The sequence below is a fragment of the Labeo rohita genome, chromosome 7, assembly GCF_022985175.1.
Source record: "Labeo rohita strain BAU-BD-2019 chromosome 7, IGBB_LRoh.1.0, whole genome shotgun sequence".
Taxonomy (NCBI): domain Eukaryota; kingdom Metazoa; phylum Chordata; class Actinopteri; order Cypriniformes; family Cyprinidae; genus Labeo; species Labeo rohita.
The window spans coordinates 39,272,104-39,288,335 of NC_066875.1; the positions used below are offsets into that span (position 1 = coordinate 39,272,104).

The 16,232-nt window shown below is 32.4% G+C and overlaps 1 protein-coding gene across 1 annotated transcript; it reads right to left on the minus strand.

Moving 5' to 3' along the window:
* Nucleotides 1-186: 186 nt before the first annotated feature.
* LOC127167716 (zinc finger protein RFP) lies at nt 187-15,669 on the minus strand. The gene is made up of 9 exons (XM_051113907.1): nt 15,531-15,669; nt 14,886-15,065; nt 10,792-11,465; nt 8,496-8,591; nt 8,080-8,313; nt 5,117-5,264; nt 4,961-5,005; nt 4,818-4,844; nt 187-3,163 (listed from the first exon to the last, which is right to left on the minus strand). Exons 3-9 carry the CDS (start codon nt 11,461-11,463, stop codon nt 2,622-2,624), a joined length of 1,764 nt encoding a protein of 587 aa, XP_050969864.1. The 5' UTR covers nt 11,464-11,465; nt 14,886-15,065; nt 15,531-15,669; the 3' UTR covers nt 187-2,621.
* Between the last annotated feature and the right edge of the window lie 563 nt (nt 15,670-16,232).

Consider the following 16,232-nt stretch of genomic DNA (forward strand, 5'->3'; position numbering starts at 1 on the left):
TATCTGCCACGTGGAATTGTTATGATGCAGTTCTCTTTTACCTTATGAGGGCAGATTTTCTTCTAACCATAAAAAGCAGTGTTAATTTTCAATACGAGGATCATTATAGTTGGTAGTTATCAATCCAAAATTAAAAAAAAAAAGTAGCTGAAAATAATGACAGCTATACACTGTCTATGCCCACGGTGTATGCTCACAGTTTGCATTGTCTGTACGTTCAGAGCTTTAATGTAATGATTTTAATGAAAGCATACTTGTTTAGCTACACATTCAACAACTTACACTTCTGAGGCAGCAAATACAAGCACCTGAAAGCTACTGTAGTTTAGCACAGTATCTACAGAGACATTTCAACTTTGCTGAATATTGACCTACAACAGAATATCAGTCAAATAAATCAAGTATTCAAAATAAAAACAATAAAGGAATTCACCACAAGGCATTTTTGCCACTATTTTAAATATTTAGGGTATTTTTTGCTCCAGCTCTGGTTAATTTCTGACCGTCATTCATATTTTTATTAATTTTCATTATAGTAGACTTTAAATGCCCATTTCATGCACATTTATTTAAGCAATTTATTGCATTCAAATGACATATTTACAGATGCTACATAAGTTGCTTTTGCACTGATTTCAGATGTTAGATTTAGTCATGTTTTAAAAGCAGAAATAGCAAACATAACATTAAAACACAGAAATAGCTGGTGCCAGAAAACAGGAAAACAAAATGGATTTATTAAATACAATTAAAAACAATATTCCAAAAAAAAAGTAAGTAAAAACAGGTCGCAATGAACTGTGTTAGTAGGAATTTTCTGTATTGATTTTTCACAGGTGTTTTACCTGCTCTGTACCTGTTTAGTTTTTTTTACAGTTTTATTGTTTTTTTATTTTTAAACAGTGAAACAAAAAAGAAATTTGTAAAATCGTAAATGCATGATGAGTTAAAGCATTTAGGAAGACAGGACTAGATGTCACAAGATTAGTGAATAATTCTAATTATGTTTACTTTTAGAAGCAAATTTCTGAATAGGCACATACCTTAAAGTCTTGGCAACACAAAAACTATTGAACTTTACCTTTAGTGATGCCTATAAGAAAAAAATAAAGTTTATCGAACACACTATGACCTTTTGTGACAACATGCATTTAGTGGGGCATGCTATCACAAGGGAAACTGTCATTAAGTATCCCATTAGCCAAATTGAAACAGTAAAACGATTATACAATACAAAACAATAGATACTGAGAAACTGCTGTTGTGACAACTTCGATGTGTGACAACTATCCCTGGTCTCCCTTGTTTGTTTCATATGGATCAGTTTAACAGATTGGCAGTGGCATCTATTGGTTAGCATAGAGTGAGTTTACTTTATGTAGTTTTATATGCCACTAAAGGGCCTTTGGATAGATGGCGAATGTAAGCACGTGTTTGCTTTAGGAAACGTTAGCAAAAAGTGCAGTTATAAAATCAGTAGGTCCGCCACCTGGCGGCGCGTTGAGGAAACGCAGCCTCGCCGAATCCAGTCAACCCTCGGGTATTTTCTCTCTGACAGTTACTTTTTGACATGCTACAACACGAACGATGTACGGAGAGAGAAAATACCGTTAGGATTTGATTTGGGAGTTACCTAGAGCGGCAAAAACAACAATGTAAAAACAGTTAGTGTTGATTACGGTGCCATTAACAAACACAAAGTAGTTGTACTGTATTATGTAAGTCTAAGCTGTATATAGTCTCACTCTGATGTTTGGAAATAAGGCCCAGTCTCGGTACTAAGGTATGTGAAAGAGAGAGAAAGGGTGGGATGTTATAAAGAGAGAAATTACCTGCAGTAACTTGCCATCTGACACTGTAATGTTTATTTCATTGTGTTCAAGTACACTCATCTTAACAGAAAGTTTGAAGTGCAGTGTGTGAGAAACTAGGCCAAATGAACTGTATAGGCCTGCAACAGTGAATGAAGCTAATTTATAAATGAAACAACATGAATTTACTAATGTTCATGTTGTATTAAAGGATTAATACCTGAAAAGTAATGACTATTTGTTGGCATACATAATGGATTGCAGTGCAGTCTTGTTTAAGAAAAATATATTGTATTATTTTAGTCTTTCCATCCTGAAGAGATGATTAATTAAAGGCTCCTGGTGTTTTGTTAATATAACAAGTAAAATTTGCATATTTGTTTTGTATAAAAAGACTTTTAGTAGTGAAAGTAGTGTTACCATTCGTCCTCTTTTTCCCAGACATGTCCTGGCGGGATTTCTAAATTGCCTAAAATGTCTGCGATTTGGCTCTGTTTTTTTGTCTTCATATTTGCTGAAGATAATGACTGAAAAGTAGTTTTACCATTAGCAGGCAAGCATTGCACATAAGTACATAATCCACTAATTGTTGGGATCTACAGAGAACGGACAAAGCAATGCAAATTCACATAAATATAATGTATGAGCACTGTAGAGATCATGTCAATATAAAAACAGTAGCAAAACATGGAAAAACAGGATGTGTGGTCATCCTAGTGGAAGTGCTCTTTGTGTTATACATGAAAATTTAGTGCCAATGTGGCAGCAAACAAATCATTTACTGTGCAAGACAAAAAAAAATGTCACTCTTCAGTCCAGCAGGACAGGTGTGATCACCAGCGGAGCGTCATTTTTCCCTGTTTTGTTGGTACAGGGACTGAAGAACGGATAAATAGTCTCAGAGAAGTTGTCCATAAATGTATAGATGTGTGTCTTTGCATCCACATTATAAAAGGACACTTGGCCTTTGTCGTAATCTACAAACAGCCCTATCTTCTGGGGTTTCTGGCTGAGGGGTAGGACCGTGGAAGGCTCAGTCCTGAAGGCATAGTTGTTCTTGTCCCGCAAGCTAAGAAACCAGTAGCCGTTGCTGGGGCTGACTGTGATCTTACCCTTCCTGTTGCAGGAGTGACTCGCCACTCCCAGGTCCCAGTCAGTCTTTCCACCCACCTCCACCTCCCAGTAGTGTCGGCCACTGGTGAATCCCTCGCAGCCGAGGACACAGACTACACGGTCGAAGCGCTCACGGTTGTTGGGAGCATGCTGGTGCCTTTCACCACACCACACCTTCTTCTTGTCTTCTGATAGGAAGAGACGTGGATGAGCTGTGTTGGAGTCCAGGGTCACATTCACTGGGGTAAAAAGGTAAAATAATAATTATATTTAGTATTTAGGTAACACTGACTATATGATGTATCTGGCTCTGGCTGCCACGTTTGGAGTACTTTTTTTTTTTTTTTTAAAGAAATTAATATTTTGATTCAGTATTTCAATGTTTCTTGGGCAATCATCATATTATGATGATTTCTAACGGATCTTGTGACAATTAAGAAATTGTAGCTTTACTACAAAAGGAATAAAGTACAAAGTACATATTTTTAATAATAAAAATATTTTATAATATTGTTTTTACTGCATTTTGGATCAATTAAATGCAGCCTTGGAGAGCATAAGTGACTTCTTTCAAAAACATTAATAAATCTTACCAACCCCAAATTATGTATACACATACATAATATTTGTATGTAATGTATTGAAGAATTGAATTATATTTACTTATATTACAATTTTAACCAGTTAAATTGATTTTTATTTAATTAATTTGATATAAATACACTACTAGTCAAAGGTTTTTGAACAGTAAGATTTTTAATGTTTTAAAGAAGTCTCTTCTGCTCACCAAACCTACAGCAAAAACAGTAATATTGTGAAATATTTTAACTGTTTAGAATAACTGTTTTCTATATGAATATATTTTAATATGTAGTTTATTCCTGTAATTAAAGCTACATTTTCAGCATCATTATTTCAGTCTTCAGTGTCACATGATCCTTCAGAAATCATTCTACTGTGCTGATTTGCTTTTCAAGAAACATTTTATTATCAATATCTAAACAGTACATTTTTTCAGGATTCTTTGATGAATAGAAAGATCCAAAGATCAGCATTTATCTGAAATAAAAAACATTTGATGATAAAGACATTTATAATGTTACAAAAGATTTCAGATAAATGCTGTTCTTCTGAACTTTCTAATCATCAAAGAAACCTGAAAAGATTTTACTCAGCTGTTTTCAACTTAATAATAATAATAATAAATGTTTTTTGTGCAGCAAATCAGAATATTAGAATGATTTTTAAAGGATCATATGACTGGAGTACTGATGCTCAAAATTCAGCTTTAAAATCACAGGAATAAATTACATTTTAAAATATATTCAAATAGAAATCAGTTATTTTAAATAGTACAAATATTTCAAAATTGTACTGTTTTTGCTGTACTTTGGATTAAATAAATGCAGGCTTGGTGAGAAGAAACATTAAAAAACATTACAATTTTTTGACTGGTAGTGTATATACCTGTATATTTAATTCAATATATATTTTTTTTATAAATAAATAGTCCTATATGTTTAGTTTAGAAAGTATAATGCACACGCATCTATAATGTCTCTTAGTTAATATACTGGCATGTAAAAAAAATAGAAATTAATATTGCTGTTTAATAACATTTTAGATAACATGCCATACTTCCTAACAAGTTCCAAAATGCTTAAAAACATTCTCATACTTGCACAAAAACAACAGAACTGAAGTTCATATGGCCTTCAAGGGATGCAGATGTGATGTGCAGGAATTAACAATCAATAAACTGTTATCTCAACTATTCAGGACTTTATACATAACAGGACAAAGCTGTTATCAAGTCTTGAGAAAAAAACTTTATAGCACTTGCTTATAAATGCTCAGCAATAAAAGCAATAAAATGTAATCTCTAACACATACCTGCATATTCCTGTATTCTCTTGACTTCTGCAAAACATTGAAATAAGGTCATTGTTATTTAAGAGACAAAGATTAAAATGCATTTCATAATTCTAAATCCATAGTTATATAACGAATCATAGTAAGACAAATACTTTACTTACTTGGGTGTGACTTTACCGGTGATTGGTTAGCGGATACAGACAGGCCTAGAGCAGAAAGAAACAAAGTCAACCAAAATAGGCTGAAAATGCATGAAGTAACTTCTCCATCTGCCACTAGATGGCACTGTAGTGTAATGTTTGACAGGTGTCACTCACAGACTGCAGGTACTTTCTGAAGCTCCTCCTTAAACTGTTCCAGTAGCTGACAGACAGAGGTGTAAATTGTTTTAGTCCCAAGGTCACAGGTCAGCGAGACACCCGTCCAGTCTTTCATTGACATGGGAGTGCTGACCTCAGAGTAGCCCTGTTAGAGAATTCAAGGCAAATTTATTTATATAGCACATTTCATACACATCAAAGTGCTTTACATAAAAAATAATCACAACAATAAAGGCAAGGAATTAAAATTTAAAACAAATTAAAACAGTCAAAAATAAAAGATGATGATATATAAAATAGTACAGAGCAATTAGTTGGGATGTAGCACAGTGTTTATTCAGTAAATAGCAGAAGACCAAGAGCAATTTTTGATCTTGATTTTTGCTAAGTCATGCTTATTTTCTTTTTATCCACCTTTTCATATATTTAAGGTGACTTAGGTTAGATTTTATGGGTCTGGCTTCTGGTCTCATCTGCGTTCAGCTATTTTTAGCTGTACAAAACAGCTCGTTTTACTACTTGATATTGCAAATTGGTGTTTCTTACAATATTATTTTAATGTATTATCTTAATTATGGACACAGTGGTTTGTAGTGCAAACAGTTTTACTATTTACAGCATGTTGTTATTCTTCTCATTATTTCCCTATAGCGACTAATAAACCGGAAGTTTTGCTCATAAGCATACTTTCACATTGAAGAATAAGGTGGATAATCTCTATAGTTTGTCAGTTGTTCATTGACTGCTTCCATTGTAAAATGTCTAATAGCATTTTTAACTCCACTGGCAAATAGATTAAAAATAAATAAACAAATAAGTATGGACCACAAAACCAGTCATAAGTAGCACGGGTATATTTGTAGCAATAGCCAAAAATACATTGTAGGGGTCAGAATTATAAAATTATTTTTAAATATATTTTATTTTAGAAATTATTTTATGCCAAAAAATCATTAGGATATTAAGTAAAGATCACGTTCCATGAAGATATTTTGTACATTTCCTACTGTAAATATATTTTGCTTAATTTTTGATTAGTAATATGAATGGCTAAGAACTTTAAAGGCAATTTTCTCAGTATTTAGATTTTTTTGCACCCTCAGATTCCAGATTTTCAAATAGTTTTATCTCGGCCAAATATTCATATTCATTTCCAAATATTCATGTCTTAGCAAACAATACATCAATGGAAAGCTTATTTATTCATCTTTTTGATGATGTGCATATATATATGTATATATATGTATATATATATATATATATATATATATATATATATATATATATATATATACATATATATTCTTAAACAAATATTAAATATAACAGGTAAATACAATTAATGTCTATTTATTTCTCAATGAATTAATTTAAATATAAAATAATTGCATTTTAGATTTATTGTTGTGTATTTATTTATTATTATTTATTTATTTTCATTATTATTTATTTTTAGTTAGAAATTTAATTTAACTCAAATATAGCTGTTATTTGTCAGTAATTCATTTATTTGCACTGCTGTTGAAAGCTTTGGGGTCAGTAAGAACAGTTTTTTTTTTTATAAAGTAATACTTTTGTTCAGCAAGGATGCATTAAATTGTTTAAAAGTGACAGTAAAGACTTTCTTTATTACAGAAACCTAAAAAAAAAATCCCTGTTTGTTTAATAAGCTGCACAACTGTTTTCAATACTGATAATAAAAAAATGTTTTTAGAAAATTCTGCTTTGCCATAACAGAAATAAATGACATTTCTAAAACATTCAAACAGAAAAGAGTTATTTTAAACTGTAATATTATTTATTGTTTTTAATGTACTTTTGATCAAATAAATGCAGCCTAGGTGAGCATTAGAGACTTCTTTCAAAGACCTAAAAAAAAAAATCATACCAATACTAAACTTTTGATCAGTAGTGTGCATTTCTTTCATTTTTTTAATAATGAATTGATAATTGGCAGTAATAATCCTTCGTCTTTCAGAATCTTTTTTTTTTTTTTTCAGAGCAAAATACGCATAATGCAGTTGTATTGTGAATGATTGCTAAGGGCTTTGCTATGTTGTTACTCAGGTATTCTGTGTTTTCTAATGTGTTGCCCCAGTTGAGATCAAAAGTTTACACACCTTGCATGATATTTTTTATTTAGTACTGACCTGAATAAGATATTTCACATAAAAGATGTTTGCATATAGTCCACAAGATAAAATAATAGTTGAATTTACAAAAATGACCCCGTTCAAAAGTTTACATACACTTAATTCTTAATACTGTGTTGTTACCTGAATGATCCACAGCTGTGTTTTTTGTTTACTGAGTCCCTTCTTTGTCCTGAACAGTTAAACTGCCTGCTGTTCGTCAGAAAAAATCCTTAGGTTCCACAAATTCTTTGATTTTCCAGCAGTTTTGTGTATTTAAATCCTTTCCAACAATGACTGTATGAATTTGAGATCCATCTTTTCACAAAAGGACAACTAAGGGACTCACATGCAACTCATAATGCTGAAAAACCAAAGAATTTGTGGGACCTGAAGGATTTGTCTAAAGAACTCAGCTGTGAATCATTCAGGTAACAACACAGTATTAAGTGTATTAAGTGTATGTAAACTTTTGAACAGGGTAATTTTTATAAATTTAGCTATTATTTTCTAATATGAAAACGTGAAATATCTTAGGTCAGTACTAAATAAAAAATAACATGCATTTTGTATGATCCCTCTTATTTTGGTCAAATAATTAACATTCTGTAAGGTGTACGTAACCTTTTGACCTCAACTGTATGCCTTTGTCAGGGCATTGAGGTGATTTCTTATTGGTTCATGTCAAACAAACCTACTTGTGTGTCTGTGACATTCGAAATAGAATAAATAGCAGAAAAGATGAGACTGAAAAGAACTGGAGAGTCTGTTACTCAGATTAAATCTGACGCCTAAGGCGTGTGTATGTTGTTTTGACACATTACAGACCTTCAGTCCAGTGATGTAATTTTCAGTCCGGGCCAGTTTAGCCAGCGCTGTGCTTCTCCTCCTCAGCTCGGTGATCTCCTGCTCCAGCTCTCTGATCATGAGCTCAGCCTGATGCTCTGCTGAGCAGCGGTTTATCTCAGTCATTTCCAGCAGCCCCGCCTGACTGCGCTCGAGAGAGCTTATCAAAGCTCCAAACAGCTGCATGCTGCGCTGTACCTCATGCTCTGACAACATCTGGAGCACAGGAGGAAACAGTAGCAAGAATGATGGAAGACTGTGTGACCAAAGGTCCAATGCTCGTTACCACTAAAAATCAGTTGACATTTATACTATAGCTGTTTACTTTTCTCCAAGACTTTGGGGATTTTTTGATGCTGTGGGATGAAGAGAACAAGTGAAGCTACTGCGTTACTCACTTTGACACCAACCAGCGATTGTTTGATCTCCTCCACTTTCTGCATCCTCTCTTTGGTCATCTCCTGTATCTCGGTCTCTGTGATACCAATCTTCATCTTTGTGAAAGAAAACAGGAAATGATGCAGCAGGAAGTGCCCCAGATTTTACCAGTAAACACATGGTCGTAATGCAACATTTATTTCAAACAAGTGCTTAAGCAATGTCAATGCTTCATATATGTTTACCATACAATTTTACATCCAAAATGACAGAAGAATGACAGCTTTTTGATTTTGAGTAAGAGTAGTGGCCAAAGGTCTCTGCCCCACAATTGGTCAGTAATATACAGTGGACCCAAAATGTATGTGAACACCTAAAACACTTCCAGTTGTAGACTCTCAGAATAAAACGTGCAAAAATTGTACCTTCAGGGTTGCAACAGCTTGCCACTGGGGCAATACTCTTAAAGGGACAGCTTTGTGCATTAAGGCTGTATTTTATTCCATTGAGACGTCATGAGTACTCTAAGGCACTAATATGCTCCCTTTCGGGGTAAAGAAGGTACAAAGGTTTCATTTTGAGATTTCTGACCCTGTGATAAACTGTTGTACCCCTAAAGGTACAATTTTTGCACATTTTTTTTTTCTGACAGTGTATGAGCACCACTGGTTTAGCTAACAAAATCAAACCAAGTGGTATTTTTATTATTATTATTTTTGTTTAAATATTGACAGCACAAGAACACCTTTTAAAAAAACAACAAAATTTCATGAGTTCATTTGCAAAACACAAGCACAAAAACTAAATTTTTTACATGTATTTTTTTTTCAATTCTTATTTTATTTTATTTTATTGAATAAAAGTCATTGTTAAAAATGTGAAACGTTTAAAAATTTTATTTTATTTTATTTTTGCATTTATTACTTATTTCTTATTTCATCTTACCTTATTTGAACATGTGTTTTGTTTAATTTTCAAAGATAACACTTTTTTTTTTACCTTTTTATTTATTTGTTTGTTTTGTTTTAAAGATCGGTAGCACAAGCACACTTTTCAAACAAGATTTTTTAAATTTAATTTGTATTTTATTTTATTTTATTTTATTGCTTTGTTTTAAGTAGCACAATTACACTTTTCAAACAATATTTTATTTTATTTTATATTTTTTATTGTTTTGAACAAGCACACTTTTTAAACAAGATTTTTTTTATTTTAAAATTTTGCTTTAAACATCAATAGCACAAGCACACTTTTCAAACAAGATTTTAATTTTATTTTATTGCTTTGTTTTAAGTAGCACAATTACACCTTTCGAACAATATATTATTTTATTTTATATTTTTTATTGTTTTGAACAAGCACACTTTTTAAACAAGATTTTTATTTTATTTTAAAATTTTATTTTAAAAATCAATAGCACAAGCACACTTTTCAAACAAGATTTTATTTTATTTTATTTTATTTTATTAGCAGTTATTACTTATTTCTTATTTCATACTACCTTACTATTCTGCTGTTTTGTTTAATTTTCAAAGATAACACTTTTTTTAACCATTTTATTTATTTGTTTGCTTTGTTTTAAAGATCAATAGCACAGGCACACTTTTCAAACAAGATTGTATTTTATTTTTTATTGTTTTATTTTAAAGATCAAAAGAACAAGCACACTTTTAAACAAGATTTTTATATTATTATTATTATTTATTGTTTTGTTTTAAAGATCAAAAGAACAAGCACACTGTTCAAACAAGATGTTTTATTTTATTATTTTATATTCTTTTGTTTTAAAGATCAAAAGAACAAGCACACTTTTCAGATTGGATTTTTTATTTTATTTTATTTTAAAACTTTTTTAAAGATCAATAGCACAAGCACACTTTTCAACCAAAATTTAATTTAATTTTATTATTTTATTTATGTTTTATTTAGTTTTAAAGGTTAATAGCACAACAAGCACACTTTTCAAACAAGATTCTATTTTTTTTTTTGTTGGTTTTTTTTAAAGATCAATAGCACACACACACTTTTCAAACAAGGTTTTATTTTATTTTTTTATTTTACTTTACTCTACTTTACTTTACGTTATCCAGGTAACCAGTTATTGATGAATTACAGTACACTAAGTTAAACCAGTTGATTATAAGGCATTGCTGAAAAGGTAACTGATTTGTTTTCAAAATTTTTAACCCTGTACAATGAAATTAACACATTTTTAAAGTGTCTTAAGTAATAGTAGTTTTTAGGGCCACTGTTTGGTTAAGATGTTACGGCTTTTATAGATTTTCTGTCAGTATTAATTATAATATAACATCTTACCTTATGACTCTGCCACTCTTTCTCGGCACATGTGATGTCATGTGACTGGTGTTCCGTCTGTCCACACTCAACACAAATACATTCCAGATCAGATCGACAGAACAGCTCCAGGTTACGATGATGTTTTGGACAAAGGGGCACTTTCATGGCATCTGCAGCCCCACTCAGGGTATACCTTCGCTGGGACAGCTGTCTGCAAAAAACAGGCAGCTGGGTGTCACTAGTACTATCAGTGTTTGGTGTAACGGTTTGTTCGGACCCCGATTCGTGCTGAGAGGCCACTGAATTGCTGTGAGCCCTGTGCCGTGTGAGTCTCCGCTTCATTTCATCCATAAGATAACCTGGAAGTTTCCCATCCATTGAGTCTTGTTTTACACCTTGCTCCGAATCTCTACCTGTCCCCTCCCCACCAGAGGCCCCCGGGTTTTCCTTCATGCGCTTGAACTGTTCAGTGATCTCACGGAGAGTTCGATTAATGTGGAGATCGGGCTTTCTCTTGAAGGTCTGTTTGCAGAGAGGGCACTGGCAGTGCTTCACTGCGTCCCAGTAGTGGCTGATGCAGGTCATGCAGAAGCTGTGGCCGCATGGCGTGGACACCGGATTGTCAAACACGTCTAAGCAGATGGAGCACAGCAGCTGCTCTTCAGACAGGAAGCTTCGTGACAATGGCATGGCTATAGAGAGGGAAAAAGAAATACAGAGGGAAAAATGGCAAGATCAGAGATGACAATGAGGGAAAAATGAAAGGAAATGTAAAGATTTGAATGGCATGGATAGAAAAACCAACACAGAGTAACACTTTACAGTAAAGTCCAATTTGTTAACATTAGTTAGAACTAAGAAGAACTAACATCAATGTACATCATGTGGTACTAATCTAATTATACGTCAAAAGTGTTATTTATTAAATTCACCTTACATACAGGGTTACACCAATATAATCATTTGCAGGTTAACACTTTTTTTTACACAACATTTATTAATCTGGTTAAATCCTAATCTGGTCATATATAAATATTGTTTTGTAGATTCATGTTCATTTGTGTTAATTAGTTGATTCATAAAACATTAAATAATATTAATTTGTTAAATGTTAACTTGTAATGTTAAAAATGTATACACTGCCAGTCAAACGTTTTTGAACAGTAAGATTTTTTATGTTTTTTTTAAAAGAAGTCTGTTCTTCTCACCAAGCCTGGATTTATTTGATCCAAAATACAGCAAATGTAGTAATATATTAAAATATTTTTACTACTTAAAATAAATGCTTTCTATTTGAATATATTTAAAAATGTAATTTATTCATGTGATCAAAGGTAAATTTTCAGCATTATTACTCCAGTCTTCATTGTCACATGATCTATCAAAAATCAAAGAAAGATCCAAAAATCAGCATTTATCTGAAATAAAAAGCTTTTGTAACAATATATTCTGTACCATTCAAAAGCTTGGAGTCAGTATATGTCTTTTTTTTAAAGGGAAAGAAATTTTAGAAATTAATACTTTTATTTAGCAAGGATGCTTTCAAATCAAAGAAACCTGAAAAAAAATCTACTCAACTGCTTTGAATGTAATAATAATAATTATAATAATAATAAATGTTTTTGAGCAGCAAATCAGAATATTAGAATGATTTCTAAAAGTTCATGTAACTGGAGTAATGATGTTAAAATTTAGCTTTGAAATCACAGGAATAAATTACATTTTATATTCAAATAGAAACAGTTATTTTAAATAGTAAAATATTTCAAAATGTATTGTTTTTGCTGTACTTTGGATCAAATAAATGCAGGCTGGGTGAGCAGAAGAGACATCTTTAAAAACAAAAATCTTACTGTTCAGAAACTTTTGACTGGTAGTGTACGTACAAATAAACTTGAAGTAAGATTAATAACTGTTGTACAAATATTTACTGTTAGTTCATGATACCAAACGCATTAACGTTATAAAAATGTTAACTGATACAGAATTCACTTCTACAGTAGACAAATAGAGACAGTTAAGGATATTGTAAAAAACAGTTTTCTTTTTGCCCTACAAGACAAATCATAGACAGTGTTATTTTAACCGAGATACTATTACATTTTTTATATTTTGAACTTGAATTGAATTTAGTATTTATTTGTATTTTCTCTTTTCATTTTATTTTTGGTTAAAAAATTTTGTTGTAATTTTTATTAGTTTTTTTTAGATGTCTCTATAAGGGTTTTTTTTTTTTTTTTTCAATTTTCATACTTCAAATTACTTGGAAATGAGAAATATTGCTTTGGCAAATTTTTTTATTAAAAAGTTTTATTTTATTTCATTTATCATTTATTTTAAGTGAAAGTATGGGTTTAGTTTTACTAGTCCTTTTACTTTAATTTTAAAGGGGTCATCGGATGCACATTTTCCACAAGTTGACATGATTCTTTAGGGTCTTAATGAAAAGTCTATAATATACTTTGGTTAAAAATTTACACAACCACTGAGAACTTTTTACCTTGTCAAAATGAGCTCAGCAAAAATCATCTCATTCTGGTCAAGGCTGCTTTAAATGCAAATGAGCTCTGCTCGCCCCGCCCCTCTCTTGTCTCTGTGGAGAGACGAGTCTGTTTACTTTAGCCACACTTTAGCCCCGTTTAGCCACTAAACTTGCTAACTAGCACATTATTTGGAAAGGCAGATATTCTTGTCTAATTTACATCCTGTGACGGCAATGAAACAAAGAGGGCGGACTGTGACAGCTGATCTGAGGTAAGACGCTCATGTCAATCAACTATCGTGGGAGCGGCCTCTGTTGGTGTGACGCCACAACGACAGGCATCTGAGAACGGCTCGATTTGAAAAAGGGAATATTATTTTTACTGATTAATTGAATACCAGTGCATTTATTTTTATCATTATAGGGTAGATTTGTACATACACGTCCAACACACATTAATGTTCAAACATGCAAAAGTGAACTTAGCATCCGATGACCCCTTTAAAGGATAAAGCATTTTTTTTCTCCTTCCAAGGTTTTAAACTCAAGCACTTGGCTTGAGTTTAAATATTTCAGCCAGCACAACAGCAAACATACAAGAAGAATATGATCACAAAACACAGTGCCAATAATAACACTGTGAGAATAGTAGCAAGTACTAAAACTACACTCCAGACAAAAATGGTGCTAAATAGCACTAAAAATTGTTCACTGGCTTGTAATCATATGGGAACTTTAAGTGCTATATAGGACCTATCTTTAAAGTTGCTATACAACATCTTTGTCAAATGGTGCTATGTAGAACCATAAGAGAAACCCAATTCCCCTCTTTAGATTTTAGACATGTTACTCCACTCTCATATGTCTGCTATGAATGGGAATTTACTACAATGGCAAAAGCTGTTCTGAATCACTTTTATGCTTTTCTAAGGTCAAAAAGTTTTGTGTGGGAGAACTGGAATATTTTTTATTTCATTTTTTATTCCTTTCCCCAACTAAACTAAGAGACTAAACTTAATACTTTAATTTAGGATGCTTTAAATTGACCAAAAGTGATGATAAAGAGAGCCTTTAAAGAACTACACTCTTAAAAAAATAAAGGTTCTTTTTTGGCATCAGTGGTTCTATAAAGAACCTTGAACATCCATGGAACCTTTCAAATGCAAAAAAAAGTTCTTTAGATTTTAAAATGTTCTTAAAAATGGTTCTTTCAGGAAGTGTTCACTGAAAGGTTCTTTGGGGAACCAAATATGGTTCTTTTATGGCATCACTGCAAAAACACCTTTATTTTTCAAGAGGAACACTCTTGATTCAGGGGCTGAATTGGTTCTTTATATGGTAGCGGTGGTATATTTCACCTCAGCCATTCCAAAGAATCACTGAAGAACCAATTTATTGAAGTGTAGAGCCAATATACAACATATTCAAATGCAGTATACAAGGTCAAATAGAGTTGTTATGCTCACAGTGGTTTAGTCGTCAATCTTCACAGAAAAAGCAAACTATAGGATTACTGGATCAGTGTATGTTAGCAGTAATAGTCTAGGATCAGGTTTAGTTTCATTGAGGAGGTTTAAAATGTTTTCTAAATCTCGCTAAATTATATAGATTAAGAAAATGGTGTTCTCACCTCTAATCAGCAGTTTCACACTGGAATGAGGCACTACTGGCTAAAGTGTGCACATGTTGTGTAAGAGCACTCGTCACGTTTCAGATCTTTGTGTTTCAGTGGTATGTTTCTTCTAGCCGCCAACTATCTTAGTCCGGTGGAGCAGCTTGGTGGGTTCTGGGAATTCAAACCTATTTCTAACTAAGAAAACAAATGCACAAAAATGCAGTTGTACTATTATGTCAGTGGTACATAGAAAGATTTTTTAAGCTGTGCTTAAAACTCCAGAATGTCATTGAATAAAGATAACAAAAAATCAAACGAAATTACGTCTGCTAACAAATTAACCATTTTCTCAGAATGAACCATTTTTCTAGTCTAGTTTTTTTTTTAATCAGCTGGTCCTATGATTTTTAGTACATGTATGAAGTCAGTTTCCTCAGGTTCACAGTGTGCTTCATCACAGTGTCTCTGAACCAAGTTTGACAAGTGGTAAAATCCTTCCATACTTCTTAGTTTAATTCATTCAGTTAATTGTTTTTGTCCAAATACTTCTTTAACTATGATTTAGAATGAACTATAACAGTTTTTAACTTGCATGCTTAACACCAAATCTATATTAACAGTCATAAAATTGTATTTGCATTAAATCTCAGAGTAAATTACCTCCGTGAGACTGTTTCTTCTATATCCGGTGGTCTCTCACTCTGTCCTCCTGTTGAATCCAGAGGTTTGTACAGGTATGATCGAAAATCTTACATGTGGTTTCCTTTTGGTTGTCTGAGCTGCCCCTCCCTCTTCATCTCTCGCTCCCTCTGTCCCTCTTTCTCCAGACACTGTGAGTTTAAACCTGTCTGACGAGATTCCAAGCAAGATTACATGCTTGTTTCAGACACACTTCAGTGTCAGGTTTTGTCAAATGGATCGTGTAGAAACATAAGTAGTTTATATTTTGATGCAACTAATACTGACATCGATCACAACCAGACCCAGGCAGAGCTGCAAAGATGTCATTTTATTCAATACTGTTCAAAATAAAGAAAAAAATTTAATAATATGAATAAAATGATAGACAAAATAATACAAGTTGGATTAAGTCATTGCTAAAATGCGTGTTAAAAAAATAAAAACAAATAAAAACATAAAAATACAAACATTCTAAACGAATGAATGAATGGCCTGATCATGATTGAATACAGCTAAATTAGAAAGATCTTGTGCGGTCAGTTTGTAGGGTGAGCCAGAGTTTAGATGCTTAAAATAAAACTTCACTATGGAAAAACCTTACATAGTGTTAAATCAGCAGAAAAACAGATGTTTTTCTTAAGGGGGAACCAGATGGTGACAAGTTTTTTAGGTACATACCGT